General features: G+C 43.6%; 1 protein-coding gene across 3 annotated transcripts in view; it reads right to left on the bottom strand.

The window, feature by feature from the left end:
• TUT7 (terminal uridylyl transferase 7) overlaps window positions 1-4395 on the bottom strand; it is a 33861-nt gene extending 29466 nt beyond the window's left edge. For 2 of the 3 annotated variants that reach the window (XM_058043711.1, XM_058043714.1), the window contains exons 1-2: window positions 4317-4395; window positions 1314-1840 (exon numbers count right to left, since the gene is read on the bottom strand). In XM_058043711.1, the coding sequence (XP_057899694.1) occupies window positions 1314-1809 (496 nt within the window). In that variant the 5' untranslated portion in view covers window positions 1810-1840; window positions 4317-4395. Of the gene's footprint in view, window positions 1-1313; window positions 1841-3557; window positions 3645-4316 lie in introns of those variants that run through there. The other variant, XM_058043713.1, reaches the window with a different exon arrangement.
• Between the last annotated feature and the right edge of the window lie 19872 nt (window positions 4396-24267).

The raw sequence follows: 24267 nt of genomic DNA, 5'->3' as shown, positions 1-24267 counted from the left end.
AGTACAAGCAATACCTACCAACTGCCTTTCCCATGTCCACAGGGGACTGATGTTTATTTTAAATAACTAAATTAGGGCTTGGCATACCTCTAGTAAAAAATGCATACTTACTACTTCTTATCTTTGTTACCTTTCAAATACTTACAGTATATTATTTGTTCCAAAACTGACCCCCCAAGATTTAAACTGCACACCTATTATTTTAATTCCTCTTTTAAGAGACACATGCCCATTCCTGTAATCAGTAGCTCACTTCTCTTTTAAGTTTTCCAATATTATTGCCAGTTGTTCCAAAAATCTATTTCAGTGAGTTCCTGAAGTTTCACAGAAAAAAGTCCATTACATCCAGTAAAAGAAGAAACTAAAGAAAACTTTAACAGAAGAAGAAATTTGTGAAAACATCCTGCTCTCTCCTCATGAGAAAAGTGAGGTTGAGCTGTGTGAAGCTTACTTCCAACAATGAGACACTGGGCACACCTGTTCGCAGTTTCTTTTTAGTGACAGCTAGTATCACAGGAAAGGACATTTAATTGCTGGACTTCCTAGTGTCAACCAACCAGAGCTCTTCTTTTCAGCAGAGGGTCTGATCACTATTGTCTTTGGCTTCCACTCTTAAATAAAATAAGACAGGTTTCTTGTCAACCGGCATTCCATGCTAGCAGCATCACACACAAGTTTTATTCTCTATATTCTTTTAAGCTTCCTTTTTCTGCTTTACTTGCAATCAATGAAAACACTATTGTATCAATCACTTCACCCTCCCTTAGGCTGTCATTCCTGACATTTCAATGCTTTGGGTTTGTACTCTGAGTATTAGTACCAACTGCTCACAGGGAAGTTAAATATATATGAAGAACTAGACTCAAGTTATTGCTGTACTGAGTTCTCACAGTACTGACACGGCATTGCTTTCAATCTTCAACACATTGTTAAAGACCTCATTGGTAGCGCCAAAAATCTGACCCTGTTATCAGCTTAATTGAAAGATCTCTCACCAGCCTTGACAGATCCATCAGATTGTATGGGAAAAACAATAAACAGGGACATTACACAGATGCTGCAATCTACTTACTCCTATCACTCACAGGCTAAACTATAAAGACAACACAATCTATAAAACAAGTTCTATATTATTTGCTGTAATAATTTGTCTGAAGTGCTAGAAGTACAGAGCAGTCAATAGTTTGCAATACATGACAGAAGAAAACTACTTTTTTGCTTTAATAGTGAATCTTGAAAGTTTACTTTTCAGTAACACATGTAGTAAGCTACTTTACTGGATAGCTATGCAAAACAAAGAAACATGTGATTACCAGAACTTCCTTTCTGCATGTCTGGCACATCTTTGCTCATTAAATCTTCCTGAAGTTGTCGTCTTACATTTCTGTGTCCAGAACCTTCAACCTCGTGAAAAGAGTCCTTTCTTGTCCTGCCATGCCCAGGAATCCTGGCAATAGAACAGTACTCTCTCCAGGTGTCAGAAGTACCATGGTGATCATCAGATCCCCACTTCTTCATGTGGTCTCTTTGGATATCATTTAACTTTGACCCTTGACAGTAAGCTGTGTTTTTAAGCGAATTTGGGCTACTCAAAACACTTCGTGGCCCTCGCCTGGGACTGCTTCCATAATGACCTGGAGTTCCCTTTTTCTTTTGCAGGCTGGTATCTATTTTATTGCTACAGCCACTTCCATATTCATCCATAACTTGGTAGTCTATCTGTAAGGGACTTTCTTTTAATTCTTCTGGATGCAAAATTTCCTGTTCCTTATTTTGTTTGGCAAAGCAAGGTTTTGCAGCATCTCCCATGGTTATTGCTGTTCAATTCATTGATTCCGACCTAGAAATCAAAAAGTTAAAAGCTGTATTTTAAAATCAATCAATGAATGAACACTGTGTATTAACTGCTATGGAAATCTCAACAATCTAAGCCCTGGATTAAACCAAGGCAAGAAAAGGCACTCCAAAACTCAGCTAGGTCTCTTCTCTCAGTATGTCTTAACACCTTTGGGTGGCTTGTAAAATGCAGAGATGGCCTATGACTTTTCCAGGACCTAGGGTCTTTAGGACAGATAGAAAATTTTAAGAGTCTACATCAGCCTCAGCTTAACACAGGAAAGCTTTGGAAGAATGGCTGAAGGAGGCAAAAAAGGAGGGAAGGATGTCCCCAAGGCCATTCTACGTATCAGAATATTCCTCTTTGCCTACAGTAGACACTGTTCACTTTGTTAAGAATGAAAATTGTGATCATCAGAGGACAGAGAGATGCGAAGTTAAGTTGCAATCTAGCTATGAGGCAAGTACGATACAGTGACTTAGAAACAATGTGCTCTCCTGCACATTTCAGGCAGACCATCACTCAGTATTAAGCACTCCTATTTCATATTATTTTAGCATTGTCTAAAACATCTAGACCACTGAACTGCTTGCACATCCATCCCCCTTTATCTGGTGTCCTGGGGTGACATTATGATGCTTGTATCCCCATTCATCTGTTCTGTGCCTTTAGGACCGGCTCTGAAGAGTGGAAGTTTTGTTTGGGTTTCTCTTATCAGGGACACAGAGAGGGGCAGTACACAGGGCTGTTTTGGCTTCTTGCTTCCAGCTTGCTGCTTTGCTTGCTCTCTTTTCTGCTCTCGCTTTTGCTTCTGCTTATTAGCTAGTTTAGCTAAACAGTCCAAATTCCTTCCTGGACTGTTTCTCCTCTCCTGTTTCTGTGACCATCTCGAACCTGCTCCGGACTGGGACCTGGGAACATCGAGAGTTTGCACCGTGTGGCTGCAGCAGCTGCCCCAGCGCTGGAGGGACTGAGAACAGAGCCACCAGCCCCGAAAGAGACTCTGATTTTGCCATCTTTCTCAGAGCCGTGTCATCGGGTATTGTTCATTTTGTGTGCTGGGGGGTGCTGTGCCTGTCCAATAAACAGGTTCTTTCCACTTCTCTCCAAGGAATTTCTTCCTGAACCGGTTGGGGGGAGGGGCCATGTGGGTTTTGCTTTCTGGAGGGGCCCTCCTTTGCAGATTCTTTAACAAATTTGCCCTAAACCAGGACATTTGGTTACCTCCATTTTCTTAATGCAAAACACTCCCCCAGAGCTCTAACTCCAATGCTGTCAAATAAACCATGTGGACTGTGAAAAGGGAACTACAGGAAGAGACTGTGTAAAACATGTTAAGGGGCAGTGGTCTTCTCAACACTGAGTATTTTATGATTTAAATATAGACACATACAACCAAAAAAACCAGATTTTCTCTTTCTCAAAACACACATATATTCTCAAGGATGCAGATAAAACTGTAAAGAGCATTTGCAAGAACCTAAATATCACAAAATGTCCTTCTGTTGCCATTAATATGGGAGTAGGGTACATGATTTTTCACATTTTAATTTTTTTAAAGTTCTACATGCCACAAAGGCACTCTTAAGAATCTCCGTGTCTGCATTTTACAGATCTGAGGCTTTTAGTGTTTATGACCCTCTTAAAATGAAGGTAGTTTTTTGGTCCCACACAAGCAACAAAACGAACAGGATTCCTGTCCTAAAGAACAGTATTTTACCCAGTTATGTCCATCTCTGGAAATGCAGCTGCTCCAGCCAAGAGCGGAAAGAAAAGTTTCAAACGCACGAAGTGCACTTGCTTCCCATTTCAGGCAAGAAACGCTGTCAAACCTGAATTTCAAACCTGAGTGACCTAAACCCAGCCTGTTTTAGAGTCATCCCCAGCAGCAACGCCCACACCCTGCCGCTAGGCTGGATGGCGACAGGTCCCTGCACGGGAAGGAAACAGAAAAGTCAAAGTTTACGTTCGCCTCCAGCTCCCGACCACGACTGGAGGTGCGAGCCTGGTGTGGGCAGGGGGCTGCCCTGGGGGCCAGCGGCGTCGCAGACGGGCAGGACACGGCTGCCAGCGGGGCCTGCAGCACCGGGCAGCGTCGCCCAGGCTGCCGGCGGGACCCGGGCGCAGGTGTTGGGATACCGGCGCAGGGAACCCACTAGGGCAGGCGGGCCAGGGCTCCCTTGCCGCCACGCTGCAGCTCCCGGCTCGCTCCTCCTCCGCCTCCCACAGGTTAACGAGGGTCCCCAGCCCCCTCCTGTCGAGCCCCGACGCCGGTGGAGGGACTGCGGCGCAGCATAACCCAAACCTGCCGCCTCGGCCGGACACAGCCCGCGAGCAGAAGGGTGGCGGCAGGGCCAGGCACGAGGGGACCCAGAGATGTAGGGAGGGAGAGAGGGAGGAAAAGGGGCGAGCGAGGGGCACAGGCCGCCGCCGGGAAAGGCCTCGGCCCGCCGCCAGCCGCCAAGAGAAGGGCACTCACCGCCCGCTACCGCCGGGCCGCCCGCCGCCCAGAGCTCGCCATTGTGGCGCGACGGAAGCAGCGCTGCTCCCCCGGCGCGCCCGATTCGCGCGAGGCTTCCGGCAGCGCGGGCCCGCCCTCCGCGGGGCGGGGGGCACAGGGCCGGGCGCGGCGGTGGAGCCGGCCCGGCGGGCCTGCAGGACGTGCGTGGCCCAGCGCCGACGTGTTGCGTGTTTCCTTAAACCTCTGTCAAGGTGACTCCACCAGCTCCCTGCGCAGGCCGTTGCCGCTGTAATCACCCTTTCTGTGAAGAAATTACGCCTGGTGTACAGCTTGAGCCTCCCCTACCTCAGCTCGAGGCTCTGCCCTCTTGTCGTGGCACCTTATGATGTGAAAAGAGGCCGACCCCCACCTGGCTGCACCCTCCCTTCAGGCAGCTGTAGACTGCAAAGAGGTCTCCCCTGAGCCTGCTCCAGGCTAAACACCAGGCTCTCTCAGCCTGGAGTGGTGAAGGACTCCAGACCTGCTGCCTCAGGCCTGCACAGCTACATGGCCCTTCGCTGGACAGGCTCCAGCACTGCAATGCTCTTGCAGTGAGGAGCTCAAATATGAGCACAAGATTTGAGGAGCGGCCTCACCAGTGTGGAGTACAGGGGGACGATCACTGCCCTGGTCCTGCTGGCCACACCATTGCTGATAGAGGCTAGGAAGCCATTGATCTTCTTGGTCATTGAAGAGGTGAATAATGTACATTGCAATTATCTCCCAGAAAACAAGTTTAATTTACTGCCTAATTTACTGGCTTGTTGAGAAGGATCTTCTTCTACCATGCTTTTGCATTCGTATTTCTGGAAAGGGCCTGGCATGGAAGGATAGCATATCTTACCAAAACAATTGCTGTAAGCAGGTGTGGCTGAGATACCAAAACATGACATGAAAATGTTTCTGAACCCTGTCTTGCCTCCTTCTTCCATAAAATTGTTGAGTGGCTGCAGGCTCAGCCTGTTTCATAGCTCAGCATATGTCAGGCTCAGCTTATGTCATAGTGGCTATGGTGGGTCAAACAATCTTTGGTCTGATGAAAGCTTCTGCCTAATGCAGCCATGCAAGACTATCTAAAGTTTCTGTGATTTTTATGATGCTAAAATACCTATGATTTTTATAAAAGTCAGTGATTAACGTTTAAATTTCAATTAGATGGATTATTGTATACTCAAATACTAGCATTTTCTATGGTCAGACAAAAATAAGAGGTAATGGGCTAAAAGTGTCATGTGTCCTAAACACATATGCTGCTTTTTTGGAAAGCCTAAATTTTGATCCAGTGAGATTTTTTTCCTAAATAGGTATCATGAAGGTGCAATTAGTCAGTTTTTGTTTAAAAAAGTAAACTTAGCATGTGGAATACAACTATACTGAAACAAGAAAGATAACTAGCAGCTCTTTCTGAATTAATCAGTAATTAAATAAGAGAGAGAAATAAAGAAATAGTAAAAGAGTACAACTCACTAAATAAAGTAAGACTAGCCAGATGCATATAAATTATAAGACTGAGCTTAAAGAACAAACACAGAATTGGGCATCACAATTTTATTTTTTTTAAGAAATGTAGTCTCTGGAATTTTTTGAGTACTGGTCTTGAATCTGCGGCAGACATTTTGTTCTACAATTTGAGAAAGCAAATATTTTATATATCCTTTAAATAGGTTTTGTTTCATTTTGCTGTTATGGAAAAGATACTGTTTTCCTTTATGAAAGCTTGTTCACCCAGGAATAAAGGATTGCATTTTTATGTGACTCTGTGAGACAAACTGGGCCAGTTTGGGATTACACTTTTGCCATACTAGTGCTAATGTGGATGGGATTGCCCAGGCACAGAGTTGGTAGGAAGCAGAGGTAGACTCCTGTTTTGACTGTGACTCAGACAGCTCTTGGAGCCTCGCCCCATACTTGCCTTGTCACCTCAGCATTTTGGTGTTGGAACACTCTCCATGTTAAAAAGCTACTAAGCTGCTAGAAGGAATGTTGGAAGTGTTGCTCTTTGTCTTTATCAGTGATAGACTGATGAAGACAATGTTGCTTTTTGTCTTCATCGGTGATAGACTGTGTCACGTGCAGATAAATCAGAAAACCTGTCTGATACTTTATGATGAGATTTTTCTGGAAGACAGTGGATATAGCCATTTACACCCCAAAAGAACTTGGCCAAATACAGTGTCCTTTTTCTTGTGTGTCTCCAGATTACTTGCTGGTGGAGTAGTATGAGAAGCAGAAAAGGCCTTGATGCTAAGTGTTACTCAGCAGTAACTAAAAGTAACTAAAACTCTGTATTACCAAAACTTTTCTCAACATACATCCAAAACATTGTTCACATACCAGCTACCATGAAGAAATCTAGCTCTACCCCAGCCCAAACTAGAACATTTTCCACTAGTTATTCCATATAATTCATGTCATGTTAAGATCCCACCTTATCAAATACCAGCTTCCCCTTAAAATGTTTGTGAAATGTCCATAATTATCAGCAAAATGCTCACTGTGTTTATTTGTTGTTTGACTTTGTGCTCCATCTGTTATGGTGGTCACTCAGGATGGGAGAAGTAGTGTGTTGCCTGGAGTCATTTGGCACTGAAGGCAGCTCTGGTTAGGTCACTGCTGCACTCACACTGTGTGTGGAAAATCACACCATGGAAAGCCAGTGTCCGCAAAGGAGAGAGAAGAGTCCTGCAACTTTATTTTATAAAGGGAAAGGGCCCACTGGGGCATACCCCCGTCAGGTTTCTCTCTAGAGGTTTTAGAGGATGAAACCTCCTTTTGTCCTAGATTCCCAACTGCATGTTGCCCTCTTTCTATCCCCATTGGCTGAAGAACTACAAAGGCACAGGTTTCCTGAACCACTTACCACATATTCCCCCCCTCGAACCTGTGATTTTCCTCCAAAATTCAAAATTTTAAGTTTTCTAGGTTCTGCAGTACACTCGGTGTGGACCCATTTATCTATTATCCTAAAATTCAAGAGTCAATCTGTCTAGGTTATGTAACAAACCCGCTGCTTGAGGTTGGTAGAAACATTGAGACCCATTTCAAAGACACAACAACCATATCCTCAGCCATCAAATTGTTTGCAAAGACATTATCACACATCTTTTCCTGTCAACTGCTTCTTATGATGTTCATCCTTCATTGTATTCATTCTTTCATCATCCTTGGAGTAGTTTCTGCTGTAGGGCTTTCTGTAACAACCAGATCAAGTCACGTTTTACAATCATTTAAAAGTACATCCATCCATTCTCCAGGTCCCTTTGGACTAGGCTGTAAATTTTAACAAGACAATGAATTCCTGCTCTTGTCTCTAGCTTTGCTAGCAGCAAGAGGTTTTTGCTATAATACCTTCAATAGGTTGCAGCCATAGCAGTGGTGATATACAGTGTTGAGTAACACTGCCATCTTACAACTCAAATAGTGAATTATTTTCACTCAGGATTAAATCACCTTGAGGTGCACATTGCACTTGCCCATCTTACTGCATTTACCAAGTCCAACCAAAACCATACCATGAATAGATTTACCCTTTCCTGAAGAAGGAATAACTGTTTCTTTTAGTCACTTTCTCATACGTACTGGTTGGATCTTTCTTCTTCTGCAGTGCACAGAGACCTTGATTCAGCCGGTCAAGTGGCAGATGCTCTAATGTTAACTAGCCAAGTGGCTTCTGCTAAAAGTATTTCACAATGCTTGAATGTATGTCCTGATTACTGGAGAAGAATTCCAGTTTAGCACTGGGGTGTGCCCTCTACACCATTTCTGACAAACTGTTAATGATGGGTTTGCAGTAGATGCCCAGCAGTTGCCCAGCTGACACCTCAGGCTACAAGCTGGGTGTTAAATGAGATAAGGGAGAAGAGCCAAACCCTCTGAGGAGGGGAGTGTTTCTTTTTCTTCACAAATGACTGCAGTACTAACTCCTTCTGGGGAAACACCAGCACAGTCCCACCGATCCAGAAGGGATCATGTCTGCCAGTGGCCCATAATGGACTCAACGGCACTAGCAGAACAGGCAGCTGCAATGACTCAAAGTATTACATCATTCCATTGTGAAACTGCCTGCCCTGGGGGAGGTACAGAGCATTCCCATCTGAACCTGACTATGTATAATTCTGGTGTTTGGGGATCCCCACGACCCCTGGGTAGATCCAGAGGAGGACCACCACTTTTGATTGCAACCATCACTTCAACAGGACTGCAGTCACCACTTGATAGGACTGTGACCACAGGCCAACAGGATTCTGGGCTGTAGTCTGACTTTATGGATCTAAGCCAGTTCTAATGTGTATTATTGCATTATTGTAATCTTTCTATGAAATTGTAACCTTGACCTGAAATGTCTGTTAAGGTAATTGGGTGGTCTTAATTTCTCACACTGGTTTACTTTCATACCAGCCCAATGTTAATAGTTCACCCTTATATTCACAGTCCAGATACATCTGAGTCACTTTCATTTTAGCAGCTTGGTCCGCCTGCTCATTGTTTTGATATTCTTCAATGGCAGACTCTTTGCTACGTAAACCCTTATGTGATGTGCTTTTACAACCAGGTTCACCACATGAGCAGCAATAACTCACTGAAATTCAACAGCCCAGATGGGTTTAATTCTGCTCTGCCGCCTGCTCTGCTTTCATTGCTATAGCCACCCCTGGGGCATTTGCCACAATCCAGAGACAGTTCTCTTTCAGCAGTGTCTAAAGCCAGCTGCAGTGCTTTCTCTTCTGCAGACTGACTCAGTTTACCTTGTCCATCAGCAGTTTCTTCAACTTAATATATAGCACAGCAGCTTTCTACCTTTAATATTTTCCTATAACATGACAGGATCTGTCTGTAAACAAGGCATATTGGTTCATTTTCTGATAACTTCTTACACAGTGGGGTCTCTTAAGCATGGGCCACCTCCTCTAGTGACTCTCCAAAATTTTGTCCCTCTGTGCACTCCATGATCACTTCCAGGATTCCTGGCTGGTTAAGGCCTCCCATGTGAACTCATTGGATTATCAGTGTGACCCACTTAGTCATGTCACATCAGTTGCATGTAGAGGAAAGTCTCCTTTTGAACATTCAGAAGAGCATGGGCAATCAAAATTGCACCAGAAGGAACTGTGCTTCATTAGCAACTGGTGGCTCAAATTGCTTTACAGACTGCTAGTATTTCTTTTTCAGCTGGAGTGCAATGGCTTTCACATCCTCTATATCCCTGGCTTCAAAACCCTAGGGGTCAACTTTGAGTCCCTCTGAGAGTTTTCTGCCAGAGCCTCCACGTATGGCCATTAACCATGGCTGAAGTATAAAGCACATTTTTAACATCTTGTCCTCTTCAGACTGGCCCAAGTGCTAATGCATGAACTGTCTCCTACTGGATTTGTTCAAAGGCTTAGTGCTGCTCAGGACCCCATTCAAAGTTGTTTTTCTTATGGGTCATGTGATAGAGAGGGCTTGCAATCAGACTGTAACCTAGAATATGCATTCTCCAGAAACCTCCACCACCCATGAGCTTGTGTTTCTTTTTTGTTAGTTGGTGAAAACATAGCTGTTATTTTATTGATCACATCCACTGAGACATGATTATGCCTATCTTGCCATTTCATTCCTGCAAACTGGATTTTCTGTGCAAGTACATTGACCGTACCTCGTTTCATGGCAAAACCCACTTTCAAGAGAATTGGCAATAATGTTCTCCCCTTCTCATACTTTTCCTTGTCTGTGTTGCGCCACATAATAATGTCACTAATATATTGCAAGTCTTCAGGAGTCTCACTTTGTTTGAGTCCAGGCTGGATCTCTCTGCGTCAACTGGTAGGCCTGTGTATCTACCCTTGGAGCAGTTGATTCCAAATGTATTGGATAACCCTCCATGTGAAAACAAACTATGGCCTGCACTCTGCTGTCAAAAGGATCAAGAAAAAGGGATTAGTGATATCAGTGTTTGCATACCATTTGGCTGCCATTGCCTCCAGTTCCCATTGGAATTCTAGTGTGTCTGATACAGTGGCAGTGTGGCATCATTCAAGACGTAGCAGTCCACTGTTAGCCTCTACTTTCTGTTATATTTTTGCTCTGACTTAGAGGGACTTATTAAAAGGTGAATGAGTCTTACTGATGATTCCTTGACTCTCCAGTCACTGGATTGGGTTATGTATGGGAGCTGCAGAGTCTCTGTTGGTTCAGTATGCAGCTGATGCATTGTCCTAACACTTGCTGTTCTCTTACCTACAGCAACCCCACAATGGAAAGATCATCTGAATGACCAGGCAAACCAGAGAGCTGTTTAATCCTCTCTGTACTCATGGCAGCTATACCAAAAGCTTACTGGTACCTTTTTGGGTCCTTGAAATACTCTCTCCTTTGGTATTCTATGGCAAGGACGCATGGATCTCTGGGCTGGTCGCAATTGCTGCTTGTAAGATAGGGTTACCTCAGCCTCCAACATGGACAGCTCTGACGATACTTGCATTACTCCAGATGCAGAGACAGATTCTGCCTCTTTGTAAATGGTGGTTTTGGTGTATACTGTGCACCAGTGTCCAATAGATCTTTAGACTCCTGTGGGGCTGATGTTACAGGCCATCGAATGCATACAGTCCAGTAAAACCAGTCCTCTGCCTGGCTGAAGACAAGGCCCCTCTATTCCTGGTTGGGGTCTTTATTGCTTGATTTTTGGAACTGCAAAATGGAAGTCCCTTCTACTTGGCTCAACAGACAGAGATACAGTAATTGTTCTGGGTGAATGCTTTCTGGCTGTTGCGTTTCCTTCCAGTACCCGAAGTCTCCAAGTAGGTTTAGTGTCCCACTTCCACATGTTCTCTCTCTTTATCATGCAGGAAGAACTACAGGGTTGCACACTGTGTGTGGTGGTGTGAGTAGACTGGTACCTTCCCCCTTTAATGAGAAACGAGTCTTAGAATCCTTGTATTTGGAAAAGACCTTTGAGATCATCAAGTCTAATTGTTAACCCATACCACCATGCTCACGACTAAATAATGTCCCATCTACATGTGTTTCAGATACTTCTGGGGATGGTCGCTCCACCACTTCCCTGGGCAGCCCATTCCAATGCTTGACTGCCCTTTCAGTGAAGCAATTTTTCCTGCTATCCAATCTAAACCTCTCCTGGTGCAACTTGAGTCCATTTCCTCTTGTCTTATCCCATTGTTACCAGGGAAAGGAGACCAACCTTTATCTGGCTGCATACTCCTTTCAGACAGCTGTAGAGAGCCATAAGATCTACTCTGACCCTCCTTTTCTCCAGGCTAAAGACCTCCAGTTCCCTCAGCTGCTCAAGTCCTCATAGGACTTGTGCTAGGACCCTTCACCAGCTCCTTTGACCTTCTCTGGACAAGTTCCAGCACCTCAGTATCTTTCTTGCAGTGAGGGGCCCAAAAGTGAACACAGTACTCGAGGTGCAGCACCACCAGTGTCAGTACAGAGCGACAATCACTGCCTTGGCCTTGTTGGCCACAACATTTCTGATGCAAGCCGTGTTGCCATTGGCCTTCTTGGCCACCTGGGTGTGGGCTGGCCTGTGTTTTAGCCAGCTGTTGACCAGGAGCCCCAGATTCTTTTCCACCAGGCAGCTTTCCAGCCTTTCTGCCCCAAGCCTGTAGCAGTGAATAGGGTTGTTGTGACCCAAGGGCAGGACCTGGTAGTTTACATTATTTGAACCTCATACAGTTTACCTCAGCCCATGATCCAGCCTGTCCACATCCTTCTGTAGAGCCTTCCAGCCCTTCAGCAGGTCAGCTGTCCTACCCAGCTTGGTGTCATCTGGGAAATGACTGAGGGTGCAGCTAATCTCCTCATCCAAATAATTGACAAAGACATTAAATAGGACTGACCCTGACCCTGAGCTTTGGGAGCCCAGTAGTGACAGGATGCCAGCTGAATATAACTCTACTCACAAACACCCTATGGGCCCAGCCAGTTTTTAATGCAGTGAACTGCATTAAAGTGCACTTACCGAAGACATCAGCTAGAATGCCTTGGGAAATGGTGTTAAAGTCTTTAGTAAGGTGCATAGATAGCCACAGCTCTTCCCTCATCCTAAGTGCATCACCTCTTCATAGAAGGAGATCAGGTTGGTCAAGCTACACCTTAATATGAAGGGAGAGCAGAACAAAATCCTGCATGTTCTTGAAGTTAAGACCACTGCTGTCCGCAAAGCCCACACATTTCAAATTGATTATCTGCTCACTAGATGGCAGCAGATTCAAAACATTGCTGAAAAATTACAGCTCAAACCACCCATGAATATGTGATGTAAAGACATGCTTTTGCAGTGAAATAAAAGTACAATAAAACATGGTTAATATAATAAAACATAGTTACAAACTTAACTGGCCTGGATAAGGACAGTGCATGGTCAGGGGGAAATGGGAGCACAAGCTTCAGACTGGTCCAGTAAGTAGAGCCTTTTGCCACAATTTCTGTGCAATCTCTGCTTTGCCTGCCCTCCCAGGCTGAGATTTCTGCCATTCCTCTGGATCACTAGATTACAGCTAGCATGTACCACTTCCAAGACCTCTGTGTCAGTAGCATCTAACAGAATATATTAGAATAGTTTACCATTCTGTGAAAGAGTTTCTTATTCTAATGATTTCACCTGAATAATTTCTTTACTCTGAAGTACAGAGACTGTATGAGAGGCAGATGAAACATATTTAGCTAACTATCATGTTCTTAAAAAGCTCTAGAAGACCTCTATATCTGATTTTTCCTCAGAAGTGAGTCACTTCCCTCAGAAAGAAAATATGCCTATATCTGTTATACAATTAAGAATTTGAGAAATAAAAGTCCTGATGAAAAAATCTCATAAATTGAAAGGGTAATACCTTCTGTTCATATAGATAGAGTTAGAATACATGTCTGTCCAGTAACATGGATCTGTAAACTTCAGTGTAGTTCCACAGGTTTGTCAATACTACTGTCGCAGAATTGCTGAATTTGGAGGGGACATCTTGAGATTCCCTAGTCTATAAATCTCTGTCAAGCAGAGTAACCTGGAACAAGTTACAGAGGAACACATTCACTTGGATTCTGAGTATCTCAAAGAATTGAGATGCTGTGGCCTCTCTGGGCAGTCCTGTCAGACTTTAACTGTCTTCACAGTAAAAAATACTTTCAGATGGAAATCAGTATTTTGATTTGTCCTCATGTCCTTGTCCTCTCGGGGACATCACTGAGTAGAGCCTGGCTCTGTCATCTCTGCACTATCACATTGTGTACATGTGTACACTGATGAAATACCCTTGAGTCTTCCACAGATGAAGAGGCCAGCTCTCTCACCCTCTTCCTGTATGAAAGATGCCGAAGTCTCTTCATCATCTCTATGTCCCTCTGTAGGACTGGCTTCAATCTGACCATGCTTCTTTTTGATTTGAGGAGCCCAGAACTGGGCCAAACATCTATTTAACTCATGAAGCCTGAGTAGAGGGAAAGGATCACATCCTTCAGCCTGCCTGTAATGTCCTTTCCAGAAGCTTCTGACATGTTTTTCTTCAAATGTTTGGTTCGTAGTAAATTTGGTGTGCATAAGACCACCAGTCCCTTGTCTGCAGAGCTGGTTTTCAGCCAGTTCAGAACCCAGCATTTACCTGCCCCTGATGTTGTTTCTCCCCAGGGTTAAGACTTTGCACTCTGTTTGTTGAACTTCATGAGGTTCCTGTGACCCACTTTCTCCAGGGCTGTCCAGGACCTTCTGGCATATTGGCCTTTCCTCACAGTTTTGTACTGTCTGCAGACTTGGTGAGGGCACACTGTGTACCATTCATGACAATATCAAACAGTAGGGGCTCCAGTATGAAACCATGGGGCTCGCCACCAGAAAATAACCTTCAACTGGACTGCACCACTGATCACAACCTTCAAGCTAGAGCAAGAGAGACAGCTACACAGGCAAATCCTCCTGATGGAAGTTACATGTCAAACCTGTGGTGCAGTGAAAAAGGCAAAATGGTTTGCATGCTGATACAGCCTGCAATTTTTCACCATATAAGTTAAAGGATGCTGGCAGGGGGACTTTGTAAGACTGTGTCTACAACAAAGCTTATACGGGAATAAGCTGACTATGGGATTTTTCCATGCCACTGTGAAGTGTAAACCATGCTCAACATGTGAAGGTATAATGAATCCTGTTTGTGATGCTGCCTGATGGCAGACATTCCAGGATATGTGCTCACCCTGTAAAACAGATGTCTCTTACTCTCAGAGCAACCAGGGGATTTTGACAAGGTTGCTGACGTTACGGAAAATATTAAGCAATAATCCTTTCCATTAACCAAAATCCCAGTTCCTCAGTTAGCTAAAAACATTGTAAGTCTTTTATTAAGTGGATAGTTTTACGACCCCCACATGTTTTTTAGTTCCCAGGTTAATGGATTTTTTGAATATTAGAATAAATTTTAGGTACAGAACATGACAAATTGCTTATTGTGCAAATTTCTTGTTGTATAGATAGTATTGGTTTCTCTAATTTACTGTTTATAGGAAGCATTGCTTTGTAAAAAGAATTAAATGCTTTCAGTAAATATAGGCTAAGTACATGTACTTACATATATGTGTATATATATGAATGTGTAAACATGAGGAGTCAGATACTCAGTTCTTTAGAAAAGATATGTTTCTATTGACTTTAAAAATAGAAAATAGCCATAATTAGGCAAACAGCATGGGCCAAAGTCCCTTTTACACCAAGATTTTCTCAAGTTGCTTGCCTGTAACAACTGGGCAGTAAAACTCCCAAGTTGTGCACTCTGTGTACTCAGAAATATTGATCTTCCTTCAATTCAGTGATGGTCCTTAGTTTCTCTAAAATCAGGCTGCTTATGTGTTATCTTTAGACCCATGTGTTATCTTTATGTATTTAAACTGAAAATGTTTGCTTAAGTTTTAAGGTAAATTAGTTATAGTTGTGATTTTGTAATATGAGTTGTTAAAAGTGAAAAGCTACATGCAGATGAGAGAGAATATGACTTTGTAATAATGTTCTTTCTGGGGAAAAGTTTCCCATGTTTTACCTCCAAAAGTCTCTTTTGAAGCACTGAGAATAACAGTTACACAGTAGGACAAGACCCAGAAAATTACTTGGTTCTGGACAGTATCTTTAGTATGTTGTGTAGCTGCACAGTGCAGGTACATATGAACAGAGCTGTGTTGGAAGTGGTGCCTGTGGGATCACAGAAGACCTGTGCTTTGTCCCGTTGCACTCAGCCTCTGTGGTGGGACAGCACACTCCCTGTGCCCCTACAGCTGTACCTTCTGTCTCTGGTCAATCTGGATAAACAAGGAAAGATGGGATTTTTTTCTGCAGACCTCTTGGAGGATGGATGCTGTTCTTGTGCCCGAGTGGAACATGGAGGATTTTCAGTAGTGTCTGGTGTGAACCAGCACTGCTTTCTGCTGAGGCTGTTGGATGCCTGAAAATCTAATGTAAATATGCAAAGTCCCCCAACTCTTCCCCAAAAAGATTTCAGATTGGGCAAGAGGACATAGCTAAGAAAATTGAAGAAAGCTTGTTTTGGAGGTCACAAGTCCACAGAATTACAGAATAAGCTGAATTGGAAGAGTCCCACAAGAATCATCGAGTCCACCTACTGGCCCTGCACAGCACCATCCCCAAGCCACACCATGTGCCTGATTACATTTTCTGAATGCTTCTTGAACTCCATCAGGCTAGTGCTCTGACCACTTCCCTGGGGATCCTGTTCCAGCACCCATCCACCCTTCATTCTGGGTGAAGAACTTTTTTTCTAATATCCAACCTAAACCCTCCCAGATACAGTTTCAGGCCACTCTCATTGGTCCTGTCACTGATCAACACAGAGGAGAGATCAGATCCTGCCCCTCCTCCTTCCTTCCTGAGGAAGTTGTAACTGCAGTGAGGTCTGTCCTCAGTCTCCTCCAGGCTGAACAGATCAAGTGGCCTTGGCTACCTTTCAAGGCCTTTCACCATGTTTGGATACTCTCTAATAGTTTGCTGTTGCCCAGAACTCTTCCCAGCATTGGAGGTGAGGCTGCCCCAGCTCAGAGCAGGGCAGGACAATCCCCTCCCTTGCCCAGCTGTGATGCTGTGCCTGATGCACCCCAGGACAGGGTTGGCCTTCCTGGCTGCCAGGGTGCTGTTGACCCATGTTCAACTTGCCAGGACCCCCAGGTCCCTTTCCATGGCCCTGCTTACAGCACCTCATTCCCAGTCTGTCCATGCATCCAGGGCTGCCCCATCCCAGATGCAGAATCCAGCACTTTCCCCTGCTGAGCTTCTTATGGCTGGTGATTGCCCAGACCCCCAGTTTGTGGAGATGTCTCTGCAGGGCCTCTCCCTGCCCTGGAAGAGTCAACAGCTCCTCCCATTTCTGTATTATCTGCAAACGTGCTCAGTATCCCTTCCAGTTCCGTGTCCAGGTCATTTATGAAGATGTTGAAGAGCAGAGGGCTGAGGATGGGGCCCTGTGGAACCCCAGTAGTGACAGGTCCCCAGTCTGATGTCACCCCATTCACTGTCACCCTTTGTGCCTGACCCGTGACCCAGCTGCTCACCCATGCCCTGATGTGTTTATCCAGCTGAGGCTGCACAGTAGGTCCAGAAGGATCCTGTGAGAGACAGCATCAAAAACTTCACTGGCTTCCCTTGGTCAGCTGGGTGGGTTACCCAGTCATGAAAGAAAACCTGGTTGATAAGCAGGACTTCCCTCTCATGAGCTGTGCTGGCTGTGACTGATAACTGCGTTGTCTTTCAGGTGTTTTTCAGTAGCCCCAGAATAAGCTTCTCCATAACTTTACCAGGCACTGGAGTGAGACTGACAGGCCCGTTGTTTCCTGGGTCCTCTTTGCCCTTCCTCAAAATCATGTCAGTGTTCTCCAGCTTGCGATCATTTGGGACTTCTCTGGTTTCCCAAGACCACTCAAAAATCATCCAGAGTGATTTTGTAATTGCATAAGCCAGCTCTTTGAGGACTCTTGAATGAATTTCAACAGGCCCCATAGATTTGTAGGGATACAACTGGAGCAGGACATCCTGCACAATTTCAGGGTTGACTGGGAGTTCATCATTCCTGCAGTTATGGTCCTCCATCTCAGGGCACTGAGACCCTCCTTGTCTATGTCTTGATTTAAAAGACAGGTGTCTGCCAAGGAAGGTAGGAACCTTCTTCGAATGGAAAGATGATCCCCTCCCTCCAAATTATTATTATAATTTCAAAATTATGGAGCTTTGAGATAAAAATATGGGAAAAGGAGCAATAGTTCTTTACTAGAAAATATATATGTATGTAAGAAGACAGAGCAAGCAACAACAACAAAGCAGTAAGAGTAATTTCCATGTGTACAGTGTGAGTATCCTAGCAAAGGCAGCTGCTGACATTCCAGTCAACCAACAGCAGGGACCCTCTCTTTGGACAGAGAGAGGAGGGGAGGGCCCAATCTTCCCCTGAAACACTCACACAGATGGTGAGCGCCCCCTCGGAATGGCAGGTCCCAGTCAGCCAGCAGCTCCTGTAAGCAGCGGGCTCACGGACCGGCAGCAAGGAGAATGCTGCAGCAGCACCGAGCCCCTGAGCAGTCGAGCACCCAGAACCACAGCCGTCTCCTCACCAAGCTGGCAAAGACTGCCTACCTCCAGCAGAGAACTGCCAAACCCCCATTCCTTCCTTCCACAGAATCATTTCAGTAGTGTGTCACCATTTCTCTGGCAACAAATGGGAAGAAATTCCCTGAGAAACCTTAGCCAGAACAGTCCATCTGTGTTGAAGACAGGAGGCAAAGAATGCATTACATACCCCTGCATTGTCCATGCCCCTGTTTGTGAGGTGACCATCCTCATCCTGCAATGGGCTAATGCTATTTTATACTGCATATTGCCACTAATGGGTTTGAAAAAACTCTTTCTACTGTTCCCCACAGTTTTGGCAGCTGCAACTCCAGCTGAGTTTTGGCCACATGAATTTTCTCCCTGCAGTGGCAAGCAGCACCTCTCTGTTCTTCCTATGTCACTTGACCTTGCTTCCACTGGGCATACACCTTCCTTTTTTGCCTTATTTCCAAGAGAATGTTCTTGTTTAGCCAGGCTGGTTTTCTGCCTCTCCAGCTTGACCGGTGACTGTTGGGAATGGCTCTTAAAAGAGGCAATGTTTAAGTGGCCAGTACTGATGGATGTCAACACTTCAAAAACATTTTCCCCTGGGACCTGATTACTAATTGCCTGAGCAGCCTGAAGTCTGTTCTCCTCATGTCCAGAGTTGAGGGTTTGCTGGCACTCTTCGTCCTGTCAACAGAGATTTTAAACTCAATCACTTTGTGGTGTCTGTGGCCAAGGTGTTTGCCAGTCTTCACTTCACTTATGAGATCCACTCTCTTGACAAGCAGTATGTCAAGGAATGAAGAGAAATAAGGTAACATTTTTGGACTAGTTTCCTCTTCCAAGCATATGTATTCTTAAGAGGGCAGTGGACATAAGGAAATTCAGGTTTAGTTCCAGTCAGCCTTGACTACATAATTCTGGCATTTAAGGAATTGTTAGCATTATTATGGTGTGGTTTTCCAAGCAGTGGAGGCACATTATCTTTATGTGAGAAAGATCTGCCTTTCCTCTAAAAGGAAGCAGGACAACAATAATGCATAAAAGACTAATTCTGCTTTTTTGTTTTTATTCCTTTCAAAATATGCATTGTCCAATGTTACAGACTGTCCAGTGTTAGAAATATATTGTATTATCTTTTCACATGCATCAGGTTATTTGTATTTAGGCAAGTTTAAAAAGCCCCTTGAGTACATGAGGAATGTAAGAAGATGTAAATATTTCTGAAATGGGGAATCTAGGAAAGTGGACAGTCTTAAGCCAAAAGCTTTAAGATTGTCTTTCTAATGTTGGGTCACTAGATATGTGGATTAAAGGATTATTGGCAAAGAAACAATGAGGTTTTGTCTGAACATATTGATGTATATTGCTGTTTATAGTTCCCAAGAAAGCGTGTAGGGAGTTTGGTTGGCAAAATTGGAGATGCAAGTTGTTCCACACTACACTGATGGATGTTTGATATATGTACTAGTACATTTGCCCTTAGTCTGGAGAAAATAGTTTTTTTCTTTAAAGTTTCCTTTGCGGCAAGTAAAAGTGAGCCAACATTACAAATAAACGCTGGGTAGTTAAAGGCTTCTGTGTGACATAGGCAAAATTGAATTTTACTTCCCTGGGGATGAAAGCAAGATAACTCTTTGTGGGCAGACAAGTGTGGTTTTGTGGTAGTGTTAGACCTGATGGTGGGTATGATGGTGCAGGTAGGTGAAGAAATTTGGGAGGGGTCAGTGGGAGTTAGGAGAAGGAGGCTCAGAGGAGTGTCTGGCAGTTCTGGGGAGCTGTTCAGAGGCAAGGAGGGAAGAGTGGCATATCATATATTTATAATTTTTTTTAGGAATATGGGCAAAACTGCGCACTTATATCTGGGGGGTGTGGGAGACCTCTGAGGCCCTGAGGTGATGGGGATTTGGGCAGTAAAAAGGATGTGAAGTTGTCACATTTCCCATTAGTTAGCAAGGTTGAACATTGGTATGGCCAGAGCAGGCAGCTGGATGATGGAGAAAACAAGGGTGCAACAAGCAGCCTTTTGTCTGGAATTAGCCTCCTTCATAAGCACACTTTCCTTTGATCCTACATTTTGCTGTGCTTTATGACTTCAGATGTTGCACTGGTTTCTTTGCCCAGATGCTGCTTTATGTCTCTGTGACCCTTTTATGCCTTCTGAGTAACTGTAGTAGTAGCAAGAGCAGTGAAGGGAGGAGCCAACGCTACTGAAGCTCCTTTGGAGCATCTTATCCCCAGGACTTGATGTTATTTGCCTTTCTTGGTGCTTGGTTGCCTCTTAGTGCTTGGATAGAGCCAGGTACCAAAATGGGGTTGCTGCTTTGGCCAGGGCGACCCATTTTAAAGAAAATTTTCTCACTCCATCTTTCTCTTGTCTTTCCCAAGTTTGTGATTTCAAGCTATAGCCTAGATGTTGAAGCTGGTTTTGAGGTTATCCTACCAACATACTGGAGCTCTGAAAAGTGGGTAAGTTTATTTTTCATGTTTTAATAATTGAAAAGATGTCCCCAAAACTAAATTTATATTGCCCCAAACAGACTTTTCTTTGTAGTAATCCCAAAGGCTATGCTTCAGATGAAGAGTGCCTACAAAATCTTGAGTATAGAAATATACCATATACAGGTCTTGAATGCACAAAATCTGGAGTGTACATCTATTCAAAATCTCAAATATACTATCTTGGATGTACATCTGGAAGTTATCTGAAACACAGTCATATTCTGATGCCCTTTATACATGTTGTGTTGTAATCTACAATAGTTTCATAAATAATAATTATTATTTATTAATCAAGAAGTCTTCAACAAAAAAGGGAGTAGCTCTGTAGTACATATATTTCCCTGGAATTTCAATAGTTTTGGTAATGATAACGAACGGACATGGATCACAGATTACTGGCACCTTTTCGCTTTCTTTATCTGTGCTGGATCTGGCCATGTTTCTGGGAGCATGTGTGCTGTGTGTTTGGGATCATGCTGATGATGGCAGCTAGTTGCTTCCAGACCACAAGAGGGACCCAAAGACATGCATTGCTGCCTGGTATCCCTTGAAAACTGGAAGGGTCATTAGCTTCCAGCTTGGTTTTCAGAAAAAGTAGCTTATTTTCTTTTAATTTTAGCTTTCAGGAATTTTACTATGACTCACCTATAAGCTTTCTGAAGGAAAGTATGAGAAAGGCTCTAGAAAAAAGGCTGCTAGAGATAACAGATGATTTTAAGCCACCTTGTCATGGCTGCCAAGTGCACTGGGGAAGGCAATGTAGCATCTGCACTGATAGTAATAAATTATCTGAAGACGTTAGAAGGAAGGGATCTTCACTCATGTATTATACTGCAGGTATAATACTAAGAAAATTAGCATCTGGATTTTCCCTTTATTAGTATTTTGAACATTCAGCCAAGCAAACAACTGCAGATGATGAGACCTTTCCATAAATTAGAGGAAAAACTTACCAAAAGTAAAGTAGCTCCAAAAATATGATAAATTTGAGGCATCCTGCTTTGCTGCAGAATGTCTCCAATTTATCATATTTTACTGCTGCAGCTTTGCTGCTGCAGTAGCCCACTGTTCCTCCAAAAGATGAATGTAAATTATACAGTGCATGTGCAAACAGGGCATATCTTTTGTAGTAGTGGAAAACATCTTTGATATGGGCTGGTTTTGTCTGGAAAGAGCAGTGTTACCTGGATTTAGCTGCCTCAGTGGACTCATCAAGCAGTCTTGAGAAATGTCTTCCTCTGTGAAGAGATTTGATCCCTTCTTCACTGGGACTGCTACCCTCCTCTTTCCCCTTGTGGGCAGGAGACATGAGGCGGGGCTGGCTCTCAGTACTCATATACCCTATTCTTTTCAATGTAAATAGTAGCCATGTGTACAAGAATAATTTCCGACAGAAGGTGGGGGAATGACTGGTGATTACTTTATTGCAGTGACAGCTCTTTATTCTTCAACTAAAAATTTAGTGCTATTGAGTGGTGATGTGGTAATCTAGCATCATTGACAATGGCAGAATATTGTTATACCATGTTGCATCTAGGTAGCACCCTCAGTCTTAGATCAAGCTGAATCACTGTCATTAACAAGCTCTGCTGCGTTCTTGGAGGAGGTAATACAAAGTTATCCATGATTTACTGTTAGGGCAGTTGGGCCAATGGAATGTTTTCCTTGGGGTCCGGGAGTGAGTCAAGAGCATGACTGACAGCAGTGTCCATCTTGGCCAAGGAGGCGATGAAGTGCTCTTCTCCACAACCTCTCTCTTCTCCTGCTGTCAGCCTCCAGATCACCTTGCTAGGCTGAGGGGCACTACAGAACAACCTACAGGCTACAGATATGCACCCACCCCCTGTGGTAGAACTGCAAAGGCTTTTCTCTGTCCTCTACTCAGGACAGGCCATGCCAAATTCTGACCAACAAGAAGGGGCTGCAAGAAGTCAATTTGTATTTTCACCTCTGTGCTGTATGAAGGGAACATACAGTATGAAGTGTAATGATAGACTGACATGAAAGGCTGTTCCCTTCCCTCTCTGCTTTTTCTGGCAGCAGCTGAACATGCAGTGACAACACACCTTCCATTACTAATATTTTGAAACCTAGAGCAGGAGAGTGCCTCAAACCACAGCCTTATAACGTAATGAAGAATACACACAGCTGCAGTAACAACCACATAATTATTTAATTAGTTTTTGACAGCTTCAAATTGCATAGGCGAAGGAATGCATGAACCGCACATGGAAACCTGCCAGCAAAGGTTTTACACGTACGCAGATGGTTTTAGCTATTGTAAGCGCCAAGCCAGGTTGCTGCACTTTTATTGCAAAGCCTAATAGCACATCATGCTCTGCAGAAGTTATATCAGGGGAATAAAAATGGCATATGTAATTATTTCTTCTCCTTTATGTCATAGTATTACTTTTCTTGTATACAACTTCCCATAAGTGAACCCTGTGAGACCAAAGATGGGGGTATTTTAGCATTAATTTAAGTAATCTGTAAAGTAACAGCTTCTTTGGGCTTTTGGAATAAGTAATTATGATACCACTAATTAACATTACATATAAATTTTTATTTTAAGATCCTATTATGGAGATGAATTAATTATTATCTCTGTTTAGAAATTAAGTATTTGTGTTTTTATTGTGAAAAAAGAAAGACAGACTCACAGAAGTGGAAGAGCTTGTCAGAAGCCATGGTGTGAATCAGGGACAAAAGAGATGACAAATTAAGAATTTCCTCAGTTTTCATTTTACTCTGCAGAGAACTAGGGCAAGAAATTTCAACATATAAATGTGGGAAAAATAATTGTCTGCAACAAAATGGATGAAGAGGGCACTAACATTAGTAGAAATCTGTCTTTGGCAAATTGATTATTCCAAAGGGGAGGATAATAATTTAGAAGTGAAGCATAATGTACTGTAAATATTTGCTCTTTGGCTGCTGCAAAACCAACACCCATCTCCCAAGTCACTCAAAGTGTTTATAATTTCCATGTGTCACAGGCTCCATGATTTTATATTAGAGGGGAAGTGATTTCCCCTGAATGTACCTAATTAAGGCTAACAGCTAAAATAAAACATGAATAAATTCAAAACTTCACTCTTCACTCTAAATGAACACAAACACTGTCTGAGGTTTAAAAAGTTAAGTCCCCTTTTTTCCACATAATTGAAGTTTTCATATTTTCCAGCCTTTGCTTTTTATGGTTCTGGCTGGGATAGGAAATGCTAAAAGCCCACAAGAAAAGGCTATTCCCATAGAGCTGTGTAAGATATTCACAACAAAAACCTAAACCATGCAGAACACATGTGGTTTCAAGTTTCACAAGAAAGTCAAAACCCAGACTCTGTTTGTTGAAGTCTGTAACACGTTTTAAATGAAACTGGGCCTGTTTTCAAGAAAATCTGGTCAGATTCCTGGTTTTGAGTTGAAAACATCTGAAATTTGGCATTTGGCAAGTTCTCGGTAGAAGTCTTGAGGCCTGATCTCACTGATGCTTCAAGGGAAACTTGCTGTGGATGGGACATAAGTGGAGGGGACGTGAGGTCTCAGCTGGGGGAGTGGGGCAAGGCCACTGTCAGGGGCTTTGGGGCTGAGGAAACAAACACAGTGTAGGTGGGTCTCCAGAGGTAGTGAACTGTAGTCAGGAATGGTTGTGAGAAAGTCATGTGGCTCACATCTAGAGCAGGAGATCCTGGAGATATCGTGCACACCCCTCAAAGGACACTTTGCTGTGCCTTCTCATGTACTCCCAGAATAAAGATTAAGGGACCCTGAATACTTTGAGACTGTGTTCATCACTACACTGCATTTTGTAGGATTTATGTGGATATCACTGCATCCACATCAAAAACACATCTT

This window comes from Melospiza georgiana, chromosome Z (genome assembly GCF_028018845.1).
Source record: "Melospiza georgiana isolate bMelGeo1 chromosome Z, bMelGeo1.pri, whole genome shotgun sequence".
NCBI classification, from domain to species: Eukaryota; Metazoa; Chordata; class Aves; order Passeriformes; family Passerellidae; genus Melospiza; species Melospiza georgiana.
This window is presented reverse-complemented; position numbering and strand designations above follow the sequence as displayed.